Genomic DNA, 17,506 nt, shown 5'->3' with positions numbered 1-17,506 from the left:
GTTTCATGAAGGCTATGACAGTTTGCCATTAACATTTTAATATATTACATATGAAAATGTAGGTTTAAAAACAGACTTTGCATGGAAGATTATTCACACAAACATACACCGAAATATCCACTCATTCAATGTGTACATAAGATTACGCAAATCTGTGGTAAAAGGATTATTACCTCTACTCCCTTAAAGAAAAAAAAAAGGTTCTTATTCATACAAAAGAATGAATCCATATAGCCAAACCTCTTGTAACGTAACACTGTGCTTACATTATTCCAACCCATTTCTGTCATGGTGAGTACGTGAAGAGTAAAGTGAAAAGGAAAATAAAGGTAAGCAAATAAATCCACAGAAAGACAGAAAAGACTGCATACTTGTAAAACCCAGTTATTCTCAAGGGAAATGTAATGTTTTAAAAATCAAGACCATATCACTAAGACTGCATAGGGGCTACTGATAGCTGAATGCCATTTTGAATTATATACCAGGTAAAGATTTCACCTGCTATTCAATAGACAAATGAAATCTCATTTCACATGAATGTAACCCAGCCTCCTTTCCAAAAAACCACTTTCCAATAGCATGCATGAGAAATTCAGGAGAATCCAAGCCAGCTACAGAGTCGATCTTTTTCACTGATATTCACCAATAGATTCCTCTTCTGGATTAGGGTATCATAATATAACCAATGGCAGAACCAAAGTCTGGCATATGATCCAGAAGTCACAGTGATTAAGGCCATAACAAAATCAATATAGGGATTTAGAAAATGAATTCTCTGTGCTTTTTTTAGAGGCCAGGGAGGAGATGAATGGGACTGTTTTTCCATTCTCTGGAGTGTTTTATCTCAAGTATTTTCATAAAACACTATGAGGAAATGAGTACTTGCACCTAGCTGCTACTCTTGCTATGTGACTCTAGTTGCTGATTTTGTCTCCTCTCTTCTCATAACCTCACTTTGATCACTCTTGCTACAGTTTGTCTATTCACAGTCTGAGACTATCCATTCCTCACACACCCCTTTCTAGAAATGAATGTAACTATATGCGAACACATAGCTTGTGCACACACCCTGTATTTGTTGTTTGCAAAAATATATGTACAGGACTTTACTTTCAGGAGAACTTTCCAAACTGTATTTAGCAAAAATGTGAATACTTACTTCTCATTACATAGTTTAACTGTACACAGCCAATAGTCAGGGTTCATGGCTGTCAGTAAACCATGTTTTTCTTGCAAAATTCCCTTCAGGCTATGCCCGTGAAAACAACTCCCATCTGTGTTTTCTTCAGACCAACTTAACTGAAAACTTGAAGGATTTGGCTTTTCAGCACGTTGTACTGAACCAGACAGCTTGCCAAACTGATTTTGTAAGTTCACAACCATTTCTGTGCAAAGAGAAACAAAAGTAACAAATACAAAAGTATTAAGTACCAGAATACTGTTCAGAGATTATTAATACAAGAAGAAAATGGGGTATTTGTGCTTTTTAAATTTGTTTTTTTCTTTAAACCTCTGCATATAAGACTGAGAAATCCTGTAAGTCTCTAGTTTCTCTGCCTCCCTCTTTAAGGGTTTTAGTGAAACATTTTGAAACAATGCCATGTCTTTTATACCTAATGATATTAGTAGTGGAGGACTCTAAAACATTCCTGCAAGTAAAACCTGTAAAATCCATTTGATACTGCCAGGATTTTTATCCTGATAGAAAGCACATTCATACATAAATGGATTCAAGTTTAAGCTTTTCATGGTGCAAATTTCAACTGGTAAAAAACCCCAACAATAAAAAAAAACCCACTCCATGTTTGCCCACTGCTAGTGAATGAATAACAAGCTTTCCTAAGTTACTGAGGCTGAGAAGGGAAAGAAGGTATCATGATAGATCAGCACACACTGTATGACTGCCTATGCTTTGTTTCCCTAGGATAAAAAGCAGGTTAAAAATTATTGTTGGAATTTTAACTTCTTTTTATGAGCTTAAATAAACTCATTCATATATTGAAGAAAAAACCCCTAAAACACAGGAAGAAACCTCCTAAAACAATCCGAGAACTGAGAAGTTTATCTTTCAAGATGACACTAAAATCTGTGATCAAAATCAAAGGCTTAGGAAGTTTTCTGAAAATCTGTACCTAGCACAGAAGTGTTCTAGAGCACTGTTTATCTCTATTACAGTACATTTGTTTTAAGATGAATCCTGCCCTGTTACAATCATGTGATATTCCTGCTCACATTATGATAAAGCTCTGTAATCTAAGTGGTCCTCTTCTAGCTCCAAGAGAAGCAGAGCCAGATGAGGAATCCTCTAAATGCAAGAATTAAAGGGCATCTGAGTAAATCATCAGCTTTAAATAACTATATCTAAGCATGGTTTTCCATGGAACATGACTTGACTGCAGGATCACCCCAACTGAATTTTGAAGAGTAAGTACTTAGAAAAACCCCTACTGCATTCTTGAAGGAGAAATCCAACAGGTGTAACTCAAACCAAATAGGATTATACAACTTGTTTAGAAGTCCCTGAACCTGTCACTTCCAGAAACTGAAAGAGCATATAAAAGGAAAAATATCGCTTGCAACACTTATTATCTCTCTCAAATGCCTGCTGCTTTCTGGATAACAAAAAATGTAGAATGAAGAACTCCAGATCTAATTTGGCTGAATAAAATTCTGGTTTTCCTATCTTCTACAGACAACTGGGGTTTTGTTGTTTTGTTTCTTTGTCAACACAAACCCAGAAACTTCTCACAAGTACTTCCAGAGCTACTAAAAACCTACATTCTGACCACCTAGAGCTGGCTATGCAATTAAAGCCTTCCTTGCTTTCTGTAGAAGGTTGCAAGGAGTGGGAGAGGAGAGGGACATGGGTGATCTACTAAAGGACACTGGGATATTCATAACAAACCATATGAGAAACTAAATGAGGAAACAAATAGGAAAGCTACGGAGGACCAACAACTCACAAGGAACAGTGATATAAAGGCAAACTAGAGAAGATGAGGACAAGAGCACTCATCCTGAGACATGATTCAGTAGGTTGTTAGGAAGACTGGCAAAGGCAGTTTCAGTTGAGCATGTTTGAAAAATTCCAGCCATGGGTTGTAAAACAGCACTACATTAATTGTACCCAGAGATGAAAGAGAGGAGACAAAATATTTTAAGATGCAAATGTTATCAGTCACAGCTGAAGATTTTCTATGGTGGGAAAAGCTGGAGCAGATTTCTGTGTTTGCTGTGTTTGTTTTGCTGGGAAGAAGCAAAGTTTACTCACGTCTTCTCTTTAGAACTTTAGATTTATTCTTGACTGAATAAAACAATGGCTTTTCACATCTCCACAGATACCTACCAGTAAGAGACATAAGAATTGTTAACAAAAAGAAAGCTGGACCAAATGAATAAAAGAATAATACCTTATTACAAATATTGCTAGAGTTTTAAATCAAAATCATCTAATGTTTAGTGCTATAAAAAGCCACTGCCCCTCCAACATATAAAGGAAATTTTTCCTGAGCAGGCAAACCAAGACATGTTAGCCTAGATCTACCGTAACCAGTTAATTGTTCAGCTGTAGAAGCTATTTTTCACAGTAAGTGAGCATTTAATTAATAACCTGGATAAACATTATGAGTGCAAATAGAAAATTAAGACAGTGATTTAATCATTCTATTCACTCAAGCTTGGTGGGTGAATATGTGGAGCAAATTTCTATTCTTTTTTATTAGGGATTTTTATTATTATTTATTTAGTAGAGATCAGGAGTTCATGTAGAACTGTCTACCTTAAAAAAGAAGTACCTAAAAACCTCTTACTTGGCTCTTTCTTCATCCAATTTCTTTTGCTCCACATCCAAGGAATGTTTTACCACTTCATACCACTTCTTAAACTCAAAATATGGGCCACCTGAATAAAATATATACACATTCGTTTGGGAAGAAATCAAAGAATGACAGAGAAGGTCATCTCCAAGCAGTTAGACCCTGCATCTTGCACCCTAAATGATATGTGCTTAAAGAAAACATACTTGATCTAATAATTCTGTAAGAAAGAGAAATACAGAAATGGAGTGAAAGAACAACATGCCATAAGAAGTGCAAAGAAGCCCCAATCTTAGATTTCATAGATTTAACACTAGTCAAACCTTTTCCCTCTTTTCTGGAAAGCTAAGCCTAGAAACTACCTCCTCTCTACCAAATCAACTAGTTCTCCACTGTGTGGAGTGGCCTTCAACTGTTTCAGAGTTGAATTCAAGGGATTAATGAAACTATGCATCAAGCTTAAGTTTAAACAAAATCTAAAGAAGCTCATATGCAAAATTTCCCAGGGTATCATCAGCTCCTCACTTTCTATTCTACTACCCATGAAATCTTACAGGGTTGGAAAGATAAACTAGACAATGGCCTTCACTTCCTATCAGCCTCTCATGGTTTGGAGGACAGGAACTTCACTTTGTTGATATGTGAACAAGTATTTACCAGCACATGCAAAAACATGAAGACATAGGACATTTAGCAGCACTGTTTTCACTGATCCTCTAAAGAGGCACAAGACTGGAGGAGACCAAGTAAGGATAAGAATTTTGAACTGAAAATTGTGTAGATTTATATATTTAAAAATAATCAACTCTTATTCCGTGTGGGTGGAATATCTGCATTGTGAATTAACTAGGCTTTGCATTTCCCCATTGCCCCAGTTGCACTGCATGCGATGCTTGCGTCATGCTCAGCTTTGCCAGCCAGCTGTTTAAACTCTCCTGAAGGTGAATATACTGTTCTTACAATCAAACTTACATACCTTTTGTATTATTTGCATTTCTGCTGTTTGCATTATCCTGCCTCAGACTGTCTAGATGCTAAAAACATAGATGGTCTCAAAAACCAAGAAACACATGAAAGTAACAAAGACCCCTCAGTACTCCTTGAAATCTAAAGGTCTGGGTACAACTTCTTTTATCAGCTCCCTAAACCCCAAGGTTTAAGTAAATACCCCTAAATTGTTGGGAGAGCAATGTGGGAGGTGGTAGAAATTTGTGTTTAATTTCATATGAATTATTAAGCACCTGTCACATGCAAGCCCATTGTCGGAGACACGGTGCTACACTGTAATAATCCTTCACCTGGCAAGTACCGCTGGTCTGACATTCATATAGCTGAGCTGACTGGAAAATACACAGCTCTGATACACACATACATATACATCTATACATATCTCAATCATGTTTATTTGAACAAACCCGTATTGTGGATGTGTGCAGTTCACAGAACACACACAGTAGGTAACTACATCTATTGTACTGCTTCCAGTGTGACTTGAAGAAACATAGGAGCTGAAATGCTATTTTTTAATTAAAAAAAAAAAAAAAAGGACTAGAGAATGGATAGTTAAGTTGAGAATGAAGTCAAGATAAATTGAATCTTTCAAACTCAGTATTAACCATTATTCATTTCAGCACTCCAACTTTGGGAAACTGCCAGAGGCAGTTTTGAGCTCTGGCACCGATCAGTTGTCTAACAGAAATTCTCACACCAGCTCCTCTGTGCAGCTGCTCACCATCACCCCAACATTTTAAGCACAGGGACAACAAAACAGAGCATATGGATCACTTGCACCAGCAGATTTTAAAGTAAAAAAGTGGGCAAAGAATGAGCTGTTAACTCCCAAGGGCAATGAGACTTGTTAATAAAGGAGAAACCCCATTAAGACATTAACTTTGAGCCTCAGCTTGTAAAGCAGTTGCACAACTCCCCACTCCTGTCACTATCATGCACTTCAAGTTTTCAAGGGAAGTAAAAAGGAAAAGAAAAAATCCACCATATGTTTGTGTATCTACCTGAATGTGAAAATTACCAGTTTTAGTTACCAGTGATGACTGTCTCTAGTTCCAGCAGTAATTGAGCTCCCACATGACTAACACCGTAATTTTACTATGGACCTAAATTTTAAACAAAGCAACAGAAGGGTCAAAATGACCCAAAACTAGATAAAAGGTCCAACAGATAAACCACTGTAACACATCTTGGATCTTATCTTCAACTGTGATTTGGATCAGGCCATGGAACAGCTTCCTGAAGATTCCTAATCTTTGATTTGGTCTTTCTGCCCTCAAAGAACCATGTTCACACCATTATCTTCTCTATCTTAATTGCTGCTAGCTTTTCCACACTCTCTCAGGATTATTTGGACGAAGAAACTAGATTAAATCTGAAATATGTTACACACTAAGACATTTTATTTAACAAGACGAAACAAGTTTGGATTTTATCATAAATGTGGTTTGATGCCCCTACTAAGTATCTGCTATTTAGGATCAAAGTGTGTTCCCTTTTCATGGCGTATCCATTTATCTCCACCTACCACGCATAAAACTCTAAACCAAGAGGCAAACATGCACAAGCAGAAGCAGAGAGGCACTCAACAAAATGTGTACCAAACTCCCCTATCGTGAACTGTAAGAATTGTGCAGGTACACTGAGGCCATTTTACATGAACAGGATCTACTCTTTTCTCCAAATAAAATTTGCCTTTAATGAATGACAAAAACACATTGTCAAGATCAATAAGAAAAGTCTTTCTAACCCTGACTGCAAAACTGTTTCATTTACAAAATCATAACACTGCTTCTACTAGATTATTTATGTACCTTCTGTGTTATTTTTATTTCTTTCTTCAGCAATCCCTGAAAGTAACCTGTAAAAAAAATTTAAAAATCAGGTTGTTTTGTAAATCCATATACTGCACTTTTGACACGAAGTTCAATTACAATGGACAAAAAAATGACATCCTAATTTTATTCCAAGAATCAGATAAAACCCAACAAACTTTAAAATAAACTATTATTTCATGTCTAAAATGCCTTCAAGTGTATGGTTTAAGCTACCGAACTTAATTGAAATTCCAGCAGTATAAATTTAACTCCAAAGAAAGAATGATCTGAGACAAGCATCTGTACTAATTGAAATTTGGGGGTTGCTACAGGTTTGTCTGTACACTTACCATTCATAGTGATCATCTAATAAAAACAATAATTTGAGCACAACTATAATAACTGCTGCAGCAAGAACATCATATTTTACTTTTCTTGTTGACTTATTTCCAGGCATAAGAGTCAGGAAATCCACTTCTCCAATACCGGTCTTTTTCACCACTCGACAAGTCCAATTATGCAATTCATCTGATTAATATAAGTAAAAATATACAATGTTAAGACAAGCTAGAAATATTTTTACAGTGCAAATATGTTGGCCATTTGAGGAAAACACTGCTTAGGTCTTTTAGGACCATTTGACAGCCATTTTTCAGGCTGAGGAGTATTTTTGGATACTTTTAAAAATACTGGGCAACCTACTCTGTACTTACACAGAAAACACCTGTGACTTACTATATATTCATATGGAGAATTAAAAAATCACATATTTAATAGTGTTTTGATGTTACTTGAATAACACAAGTGAGACCATGCCGAACATTCTTGTGGGACAGCCTATTACAAATCCACATAAATACATTTTCCAAAAAAATCCCCAAAAGCAAAAAACTTGTCACAAACTTTTTTCCTGCATGTTGAGTAAACCCCCATGGCGGGAAGCAGCACTGCACAGAGGAGGAACAGGGCTGGTTGTAAAGAAGGTGGTTGGGCATGGAGAGCAGTTTGGTCATGGCAGGGCAGCACTGGCTGCTCCCCCAGCAATAGCAGCCAAGGTCACACCTGGCTCTCCCGGCGGCACGTGCGGGCTACGCCAGGGACATCCAGCTGCAGCTCCACAAGACACACAGCAGGCTATCTATACGCTCTCTTATTACTCTGCTTATTTTTCACAGATACAAATCCCCCAAATTTCTCACCTTTCCTGTTCAGCAAGAAATACAGGAGTTGATTACATCACCATCAGATTCCACAAAGGTTAGCAGTGTATGACTAAGTACAACCTCAATCCAGTTGTACTTATACTCTCTTGTTGCTTACAAAGAGTTCAGTAGGAACTCGTTTTTAATCTCCCACACATAACAGTAAAAGTTAAAAAAATGTGGAAACTAAATTTTCTTATAAATATTAGCAGCATATTTAGTTTTATTTCAGATACATAGTCTCTTCATTGGTATTTAGTGTCCTTTAACACTCCTAATTAATTGTTTGGTTTTTTTTATTTTTTGTTGTTGTAAGACAACAACAGCAGCCCTTTCTCAATTTTTTAAAAAATGCTGATACATGATAAAATTCTTAGTTGTAGGGAAAAGTACAATATATTCTTCTTCTGCAGAAATTTTTAAAGAGTACATATTTTGCATTTCACTGTAAAAAATTTGAAAATAACAAATTTGTGGCCATTTTTTGGATTCAATTGATACTTCACAATCTGTAAAATAATGTCATCCTCTATGGGATCACAACACTGGCGTAAAACTACAAAATCAGAATTACTACTCCAGAATTTTAGCCCTAAATCCGTTGGTTATCTTCTCTTCATTCAATTGTGAATAAACAGAAAAAACAGACACTTTTATTCATTGTAACTAATTGCAAAATATGACAATAACTCCCTCCCCTACTTTGAACTGTTGGAATGTTTTGAGAAAAAGAAATAATTTAAAGGCCATTTGTCTGTGTAACTCATCTTCAGTCACAGTGGTATTTGACAGAAAGTATGGTAACATACAGAGTTCACATACTAGGACATACTGGTCTTTCTTTGACAACCAATATTCAAGACTTAATTTTAAGATAGACAAAATGAGTCAATACTTATGCTATATATTATTTCAGAACTAAAGCATAAATCAAGAGAGACACCAGCTGATCTGTCACACACCATCAATTAATATTAAAATAAATGGTAATATACAATATTATATAATACACAAAATGTATTCTGTTAAAGAATATACAGTCATTATTACATATGAGAATTCCAGAGCTAAGCAATCAGGTCCCAACTTCATGAATCATTTAGCTGAAGTTAATATAACACATGAATTCAAGAGGTGCCTCTTAGCTCACATGGATACTGAAAGATTTAAAATGAAATATCCACTCCACAGCCTTACAGAGCCAACATCAGAGTGCCCTTGCATATCTGGGCCTGTAACACATACTCTAAAGATGTTTGATGAAGGTGCTTTCTATAGAAAGAGTATCTTTCGATTCAAGCTGAAATGGGAATAAGTTAGAAGGAAAAAAGCAGACTTTTGAAGAAGTAATTTAAGCTTCTTTGCTAGAGTTTAATAAACCACAGAAAAAATTTATCAGTTTGGGCTAGGGAAAATATTTACCAGGTAAATTAGCTTCCATCAAGTACTTCATGCACAGCATGTCTGGATGAAGAAAGCAGCTTTCTGTTATATCTGGAAAACGAGGCAGGTCTAAAAATGCTGCAAGCTCATGCATTTTGTTGAATACTTCCTCATATACAGGCCATGACTGAAAAACAGGGTTAAAGGGGGTTATACATTTGTTCTACTATCATATTTGTCAATTATTTACAATTAGTTATTGATGTTAAATTCTGAATTGTTTAATACAGGATTATTTATACTGATTCTTTTAGCACTTTATGATTAAACACGTGCAAGAATGGAGCCAGACTGCAATACTGCAAAGAGAAACATGTGCTAGTTTTAAATTCCATAAAATATACAAGGAACAAATAGAAAGTTGCCTCCGATTTCCCACCACCTTTCTTGTGAAATGCTCATTATGTGTCCAGATGCTCCAAAACTGAGAGCTTTGAGAAAAAATAATAGAGATGCAATTTGCAATTGAGGGTGAACTGTCTAAAGAGGTAAGAGAACCACAGATGGTGAAGGTTGGCAGGGACTGCTTGAGACCACTGGGTCCACGGCCCCGCTTGGGTCAGCTCGAGCAGGCTGCCCAGGACCACATCCTGGCCACATCCAGTCAGATACTGAACATGACCATAGATGGCAGCTTCCAAGGGTTGTGGGAAATCTGCTCCAGTGTTTCACCAACCTCACTGTACAAAGGAAAAAAGATTTTGTTTTCCCTTACACTTAAATGGAATTTCTTATATTTCAGTTTGTGCCCATTCCTTGTCAACCATGTCACTGGATACCACTAAGGAGGATCTGCCTTTCCTCCTTTGCACCCTCCTGCAGGTACCACATCATAGTGCCCTGAATATCCTCCAGCTTCAGGAGCAGGAGGAGCAGTCACAGCTCTCTCAGCCTCCCCTTATTTGTCAGGCTCCACCCTACCATCTCCACAGCCCTGTACTGGACTCACTCCACTGCATTCATGTCTCCCTTGTCCTGGGTAGCCCAGAACAGCACCCAGCACTCCTGATGTATCTCACTAGTGCCAAGAAGAGAGGAAGGATCTCCTGCCTCCCTTGAGGACTTGTGCAGTCACCAACACAGGTCAAAACTTACTGACGGTGACCTTGCAGTGATACCAGCCAGCTGTCTCAACACTTATGCAGCATCTCACCACTGCCCACAAACCTTCATACATCCACTTTGCTCACACATTCCCTAAACTGCTTCTTAAAAACTGAGGGGAAAAAAAAAAAAAGTCATTACTTCAGCCTTCTCTTTGGTCTTTGTGACCATATTCCCATTCAGCACTAGGCTCACATTCTCTAGAACCCTTCCACAGAATCACTCATGTTATTTAGCTTTAAAAGTGTAATAATTCCATATTTGCATATTTATTAGTGACTGTAATTCTGAAATTCTCTTTTTGAAACCATTGTCTGCATGAAGACAGTTCTCTGTTTGTACTGAGGTTTGCTGCTATAGGAGAATATAACTTACAGAAAGATTTTGACATGTTTGTTCATAATGAACTCAGCAGGACCTGAAGTTTGCATAAGTATGGATGTAAGGTCTGACCCTCATTTCACAATACCGGAACTGTTTCATTACACATTTTTAATTTCCTATAGTTTTAATGATTACTTGAATTTACCTCTAAAAGCAACAATTTCAATTGTCTAGGCTACTTTACCATTTTAAATGTATAAAACTATTATTTTTCTGCTTTAGCCAGCAGTTCTAATTCAGAAGAGCTATTTATTATGTATCCATATTTTATAAAGTCAATTTGTTCATATGTAATCTTCCTCTAAAAGAAATTCAGCAGGGCTTTATGCTTTGTGCACAGCTTAAAAACTTACCTGAACAAGAGCAAATTCAGGCTTCTGCTCTTTTTTTTGGCCCAGATTACAAAGAGTAACCATGTTTACAACAAGACATGATGTGACCTAATGTGGTTCTACTCAATAATTTGCCTTCATCTATTTTAATATAAGCACTGTAGCCAATGCTTAAATTTTGAGTGATTATCAACATTACACTGTCTTTTTTTAAATTATCTCTCCTCAGTGCAGTTCGGGCTTACATGAACACATGCTTAGGGCAAATGAATAATTCTGTCACCTAGTTACACATGTAACTTTTTGTAACAGTTAGGAAGTTGTAGCATGTTCATTATAGTTTCCAAACAGTCTTGAAATTGGCTTAGACTGCTCCAGGACTATCTTGAGAAACAAGAAAAACTTGCATTACAAGAGTTCTGCAGAAGACCAGGCTCACAGTACTTTCCATTCCTTCTAAAAAGCAGTGCTAAATTGAGTAGCAAACCAATCTTGGAACAGAACCTGAATCATATGTAACTTCTCTTGAGTGTACTGGGAGAAAAATTAAAGTCCCACATAATTCAAGTAAGAACATTACATGAATACTATTCATAATTAGATAGCAAGGAAATATACTTTCCCCTAATGAAAAGAGTTGAATTAGTAGCTTCTTAATAATATAGCACATATGAAAATAAAGACACTGGGGATTTAGTCATTTGAAGCATTCCCATTCTCAAACATTAAACTATCACCAATGGAACTATCCAAAGTCTAATTTGACACCAAGCTACTTTAATTAATATAGATCTTAATTGGAGGACTCTAATAGACAGTTTTATCACCTTTTACCAGAGCTTCTCTCCCTGTTACCAGGGCAAGGAGATAGCTTTCCTATCCTAGGTATTAGTGAATCAAAGCTTCTTCCCTCTGCCAAACATCTACTTTTGGTTCACAGTTTTTGTTTGCCATTTACAGATGGCAATTTAGTTCTTTTCCAAAATGGCTAGAGAATGCTCTGCTTTGCAATGATAACCAATGCCTTCCTTTTTCTAAAGGCAAACAGATGGCATAAAAATTATAAATAAAAATTAAGACTGAGAGCTACCATTTGGCTTATTGTAAAAGCAGTGTTAATAGACAAAGACTGTTTTTTGTTGATGTGTGTTCATAAGAGATCTGAACACACTTGAAACGTGCATCCTAATAGAAGATAAAGATCAATGAAATCAACTGCTGCTTCCCAGAGTTTAATCCTAAATTCAGAAACACTCCCTGTTGTAGTCCCATTGCTACAATGCAGTCCTGTGCCACGATGGTGAAGCTGAATGGAAGCCCCGCTTCCAGCAGCACGGTCACCTCTGGAACTGGGAGCTGCAAGCACAGCTGCACCCAGCACAAGGTCACACCTGCCTGGGACACAGCTCAGGGGTGAAAGCTGAAAGGTCAGGGCTAAGGACACTGAAGGGTTTCTGCAGTAATCAAACACTGTCTGTTTACACCAGTCACTGTATGCCCTGTTCATACTCTGTTTAACTCTGAAAGAGCTGCGAGTTCACACAGAAAATCTTTTATTCTGCAAAATTTTAAACATACTGGGAGGCTTAAAAGAGAAAGAACTCCCAAATTCCACACAACCAACGCAGCAAATGTTGAGACAATATTAAGAAAAAGAAAGATGCAGCAAACAAGCAAGCAGCCTCAAAATTACTGAGTTACCACACCTTCTACCTAGCTATGTATCTCTTCAAAAAAAAAAAAAAAACAAACAAAAAAAACCACCCTGATAAAACAAGTTGCACTGAAAGTCAACCAGCAAATCCACTAGGAAAGCAGAACCCAGAGCCAGGGCCTCCCTCCTTCAGTTATAAAATCTCTGCCTCCAGCAACCCATGATTAAACCCCAAGGGAGGAGTACTTGGACAATAGAGGACAGTGTTAGATCATATGCCACACACTCTCCAAGTATAACTTTCACTTATCCGATCATAAATTAAAAAATTCAAGATGCATTTCTGTGCTATATATTAGGACAACTCCCCTGTCCATCACCACATGAAGTTACTGAGCTCTCACTGTGTTTTGGGAGCCTGGGAAACACAATAAAAACCACATATAAAACTCAAGTTACAAACCCTTAAGGGCACCTAATAATTCCAGGAAGACTGACAGAAAACCCTTTTAAAACTATGCCACCTGCTAGCCTTTTCAGGTGTTTCGCAAGATGGGATTCCTTCAAGACTGATCAACAACGTTGAAAGAGTCTGTAACTTGTCCCAGATGGGGTACAGAGGTTGCCAAGATCTTTTCTTAAGCTTTGTTTTTAAAATCTTTGTATCTTACTCCCAAATGTGACAAATAAGGTCACTACAGGTCTTCTCCAGAAAGCAGTATAGAAGATTAGTACTACCTGAGAGTACTTTTCCCTGCCCCCTGAGCACAGGAGAACAAAATACACCTTGTTGAGTCGGTGAAAAAGTGTCTATAACAAGATTTTCATAATGATAAATATTCATCAAACTATTTAAATAACTTGTCTTTATCTTTCAAAGTTACATGGCATTTTTCACCTGTATTAGAAAACAACAAACTGGTTTTCAGGAGCAGAGGAGCCAAACTATTAGTATGATAATCAGATCACAGTACCAGGTAATTGTTTTGAGTAAGCCAAGATTGCAGCCTCTCCTACTTGTTTGGACAATATCAGAATGTTGCTGATCAACAAATAGAAAACAGTATGCACTGGCTGGCTTTCTAGAACAATTTTCAGGCTCCATAGCTTCTTGTTTTAAATGTAGTTTGACTGACTCTCTTCTTGGATAACTGTATAAGCTATTTCCTTCTCCCATATCAGGACAATACCCCATTACTTACAAATTCACAATTCAGCTTATGTTATAATGATAATGTTCTATTATTTCTGAAAAGAAGTAATTATACAGTTATTCTAAATTCTTAATTTTATATTTTCCCCTTCCATCCTTCTTGTCTGTTCAGTAGTTTTTCTGCAGCACAATTCCCTTCCTCATCATCCTTCTACCTGTGCATTTCCATCCTGGGACCCCTTTTTTCCCCATGCCTGCACATTCTCTGAAGTTATGTCTGCTCTGCGCTGCTTATATTCCACAATGGACATTTTTCCCAAGGGATTTGTTTAATGATCATTCAATACTGGATCCTAATAATGTCTGACTCATTTTTTTCATTATCAGCTTTGTGTCAATCTCAGAGAATCATCTAATGTTTAGAGTTGGATATGCTGACAATAATCCAAAACTCACCAAGGCTTCATCATTTTTAAGATGACAAATTCAACTTAGACCAAGTTTGAAAAAGAGTGTACCAAACTTATCAGGAAATGGATTAAAAAAGCCGTTTAACTTTGTAGGTTTGGAAGACAACAAGTTACGAGATATGAAGAAAGGATTTTTGCAACACAATCCTGAAACATTGTGTAAAGCAGAGCATGCCCATAAAATAAAAGATATTTATTGTAAAAATAATAAACCAAATGGTTGCCCCAGTGTGTATAAAGATCTTTGAATGCTGTCTGGATTGAAACACATATTCCCAGGAACCTAAGCTGGCTTTACATTTACATAAGGTAAAATTAGGTACCAACAATGAGCATAGCAGTCAAGTTCTCTATGGCACCTGGCTCACCTTATTTTGCTTCTGCTGCTCAACTGGTTCAGATATATCTGGTCATCTGCAGTATGAGCCTGATGTGGCATGACACCAGCCACAGTGCATGCAGATTGCATAAAATAATTGACAGTAGAGACAATAACTGTATTAACTGTGAAATTTACACCCAAATTAGTATTTAAAGCTGAATGAAATGACATTGTGGACCAATCATTACATACTAGATTATTAATATGATCAGACACTATTGATGGGGTTTTTTCATGTTTTTTGTGCATTCTTACAGTACTACTAATCTGGCTACCTCCCATATAAATCTACACCAACAAATACTGTCAATTTATTTTGAAACAACATTGGTTTTCCCCCTTGCCTGACCCCTATCTACATCTCAGGCACAACCACCATCACACCTGGAACAGCCACAAACTAATGTAATAGCCATCAAACACAATAAAGGTACTTTAACACCATGTATTACAACGAAGACAAACTTTAAAAAATGGGAAATACTGAAACTTTTTTTGCCATTTAACCTAGCTTGAAAAAAACAAATGTAGTCAACTTTGTTACACTGTTAAATTCTGTTTAGTCTTTTCAGAAAAGCCTTGTTTGCCAGAACAAAAGCTATACAGAAGAGACATAGGCAAGGTTTGAAGAGATTCTTTAAAGGTCCTTTCTAACCCAAACCATCTTGAGATTCCATGGTATTGTCAGCACTGTCACCACTGCTGTATAGAAACACTCCAGTGTTTTGTGATTTGCTGGTGAGTGTGGAAGTGTATGAGGAGAATTCCTGTACCCTGCTCCTGCCTCCTCTTCTCGGTCACATCTGACACAGAACTGACTCCATGAGCCCTGTGTCTGACTCAGTGCACTCATCTTTACATGGACTAAATGAGTGGACAGATTTCTCCAAACCCTGATATTCATGAATCACATACAGATGCTGATGTAACAGTGAGAGGGTGTGCCTGGAATTATTAAAAGGGAACCAAATGAAAAGAAGACAGGTGAAACTGCTATAACTCCAGATAACTGCAAAGAAATAAGCACTTCGTGAAATTTCTTCCATTAGAAAAGACAAAGAGACCAAGCACACAAGTAAAGCTGCTCCTTTATAAGCCTGCCATCAAGCAGAAGGAAGAAATAAAAGGAAATCAATTTGTCCATCTGGAAGACAGGCAGACAGGTTGCCCAAGTTATCTATCTGGCAACAAATAGGCAAAAGGGAAGAAAAAAGAAGTCAGGATACCAATTGAAAATCATAGAAGTCACACTGGCAGCCTCTCACTTCCTCTCTCCTTTTAATAACTGCTTCAGCTGCAACAACTACTACATCCTAGAATCCCAAATTACTCTTGATCATTGGTGTAGAGCAAGTGAGAAGGGTCTTTATATAGCAAAAAGATTAATTTTAGAAAATGACTCAATAAACAAAGCTTAAGCCTTTTTGAGGAAAAAAATAGGTGCTAAGGCATTAGACTGCATTAAACTCATATAGGCAGTCTTTACTGAAGAATTCAAGACAGCATAAGGATGAGCCAGCAACCTACATACAAAGAGAACAAAGCCAACTGAACATCCAATACAGAGGTTCTCCTTCACTAGGACAAAAAAAATTTTGGCTGCCTAAAAGGCTTTTAAATGGGTGACTTTCAGAGGAAGACATATTTTTCATTATATGATTCCCAGTTAAAGTGGTTTTTGAATAAATGAGTTTCAATATTATTAAACCACGAGAGACATGTGCTTGAGCATTAGCTTGTTCATGCTCACAGTCAAATATCACTTTTCTAAAAAAATGTAGTCTTTCTAAAAATACATAGAGGATTTCAATAAGGAGCTGAACTGTCATAATGTATTGAAATTTAAGGGTTTGAGAACGAATTTTATTGAATTTCATAAATACTTTGGTAGGTTTGTTTTCTTTCTTCATTAAGTAATGCTTAAAGACAGGTATGGACAAGCTAGAGTTTCTGTTACACAACAGCAAGCTCTCATGATAAACTTGATTACAATAACCCTTTCAGCAGTGAACTTCCTCCTCAGCTCTTTTCTTTCAAATAAAAGCCTCACCCTTGCTTCTTTTCATTCTGCACTACCTTCTATCCTGAACAAGTACTGCATGCACCTGCTAAAATGCACAAAAATACAGAGTTGGGCAGAGAAAAAAAGCCCTACCAACAGATACACACCCACCCTCAAAAAAGATTACAAGGTATCTCAAAATACCAGCGGACCAAAGCAGGGATCCCTGATTGTTTGGGAAAGTAAGCGCAGCATAGCTGGTTAGCAGAATTTGTATAGACAGAATTTTATCCCTCTTAAAAGATTTTTTTTTTAAATAAACAAGAATGACCGGCTTCTATCTTAATTTGAATTCTTTAAATAGTTACCACTGAAAAAACAAAATAAAAAAAAACATATGGCAATTAAGGTCATTCAAATTTTAGTCAGGAATAGAGGCTCTTATACATAAGACCTGGAATATTTTGAGAGGAAGACATCAGCAAACAGAGGAACGTGTGTGTCTAATAGCCAGTCTGATGGATACGCTTTCCAGGGAAGCAGAAAGCTGTTGTCATTCCAGTCCAAGCTGTCCAGGAGAAAACAGCAAATATTTTGACCTGCATTTATGAGTTCACTAACAGACTTAGTCAGGTATTACTCTGCTTGAATCAGACCCAAACTAAAATATATGTATATGCAATCCACCAAAACCCAAAGTGTTAGACAATCCATATGTCAGCAGTTTCCTAAGAGCTGTG

General features: G+C 37.0%; 1 protein-coding gene across 3 annotated transcripts in view; it reads right to left on the bottom strand.

The window, feature by feature from the left end:
- The window catches only part of TAF1B (TATA-box binding protein associated factor, RNA polymerase I subunit B), a 45,257-nt gene that overhangs the window by 2,508 nt on the left and 25,243 nt on the right, over positions 1-17,506 (bottom strand). For 2 of the 3 annotated variants that reach the window (XM_015623021.3, XM_015623022.1), the window contains 6 exons: positions 9,265-9,412; positions 6,991-7,168; positions 6,638-6,684; positions 3,810-3,900; positions 3,272-3,342; positions 1,160-1,385 (listed from right to left, as the gene is read on the bottom strand). In XM_015623021.3, the coding sequence (XP_015478507.1) occupies positions 1,160-1,385; positions 3,272-3,342; positions 3,810-3,900; positions 6,638-6,684; positions 6,991-7,168; positions 9,265-9,412 (761 nt within the window). The remainder of the gene's footprint in view (positions 1-1,159; positions 1,386-3,271; positions 3,343-3,809; positions 3,901-6,637; positions 6,685-6,990; positions 7,169-9,264; positions 9,413-17,506) is intronic. The other variant, XM_015623024.3, reaches the window with a different exon arrangement.

The sequence above is a fragment of the Parus major genome, chromosome 3 (genome assembly GCF_001522545.3).
Source record: "Parus major isolate Abel chromosome 3, Parus_major1.1, whole genome shotgun sequence".
NCBI classification, from domain to species: domain Eukaryota; kingdom Metazoa; phylum Chordata; class Aves; order Passeriformes; family Paridae; genus Parus; species Parus major.
Note: the sequence above shows the minus strand (reverse complement) of the source record. Positions and strands in the feature narration are given on the sequence as shown.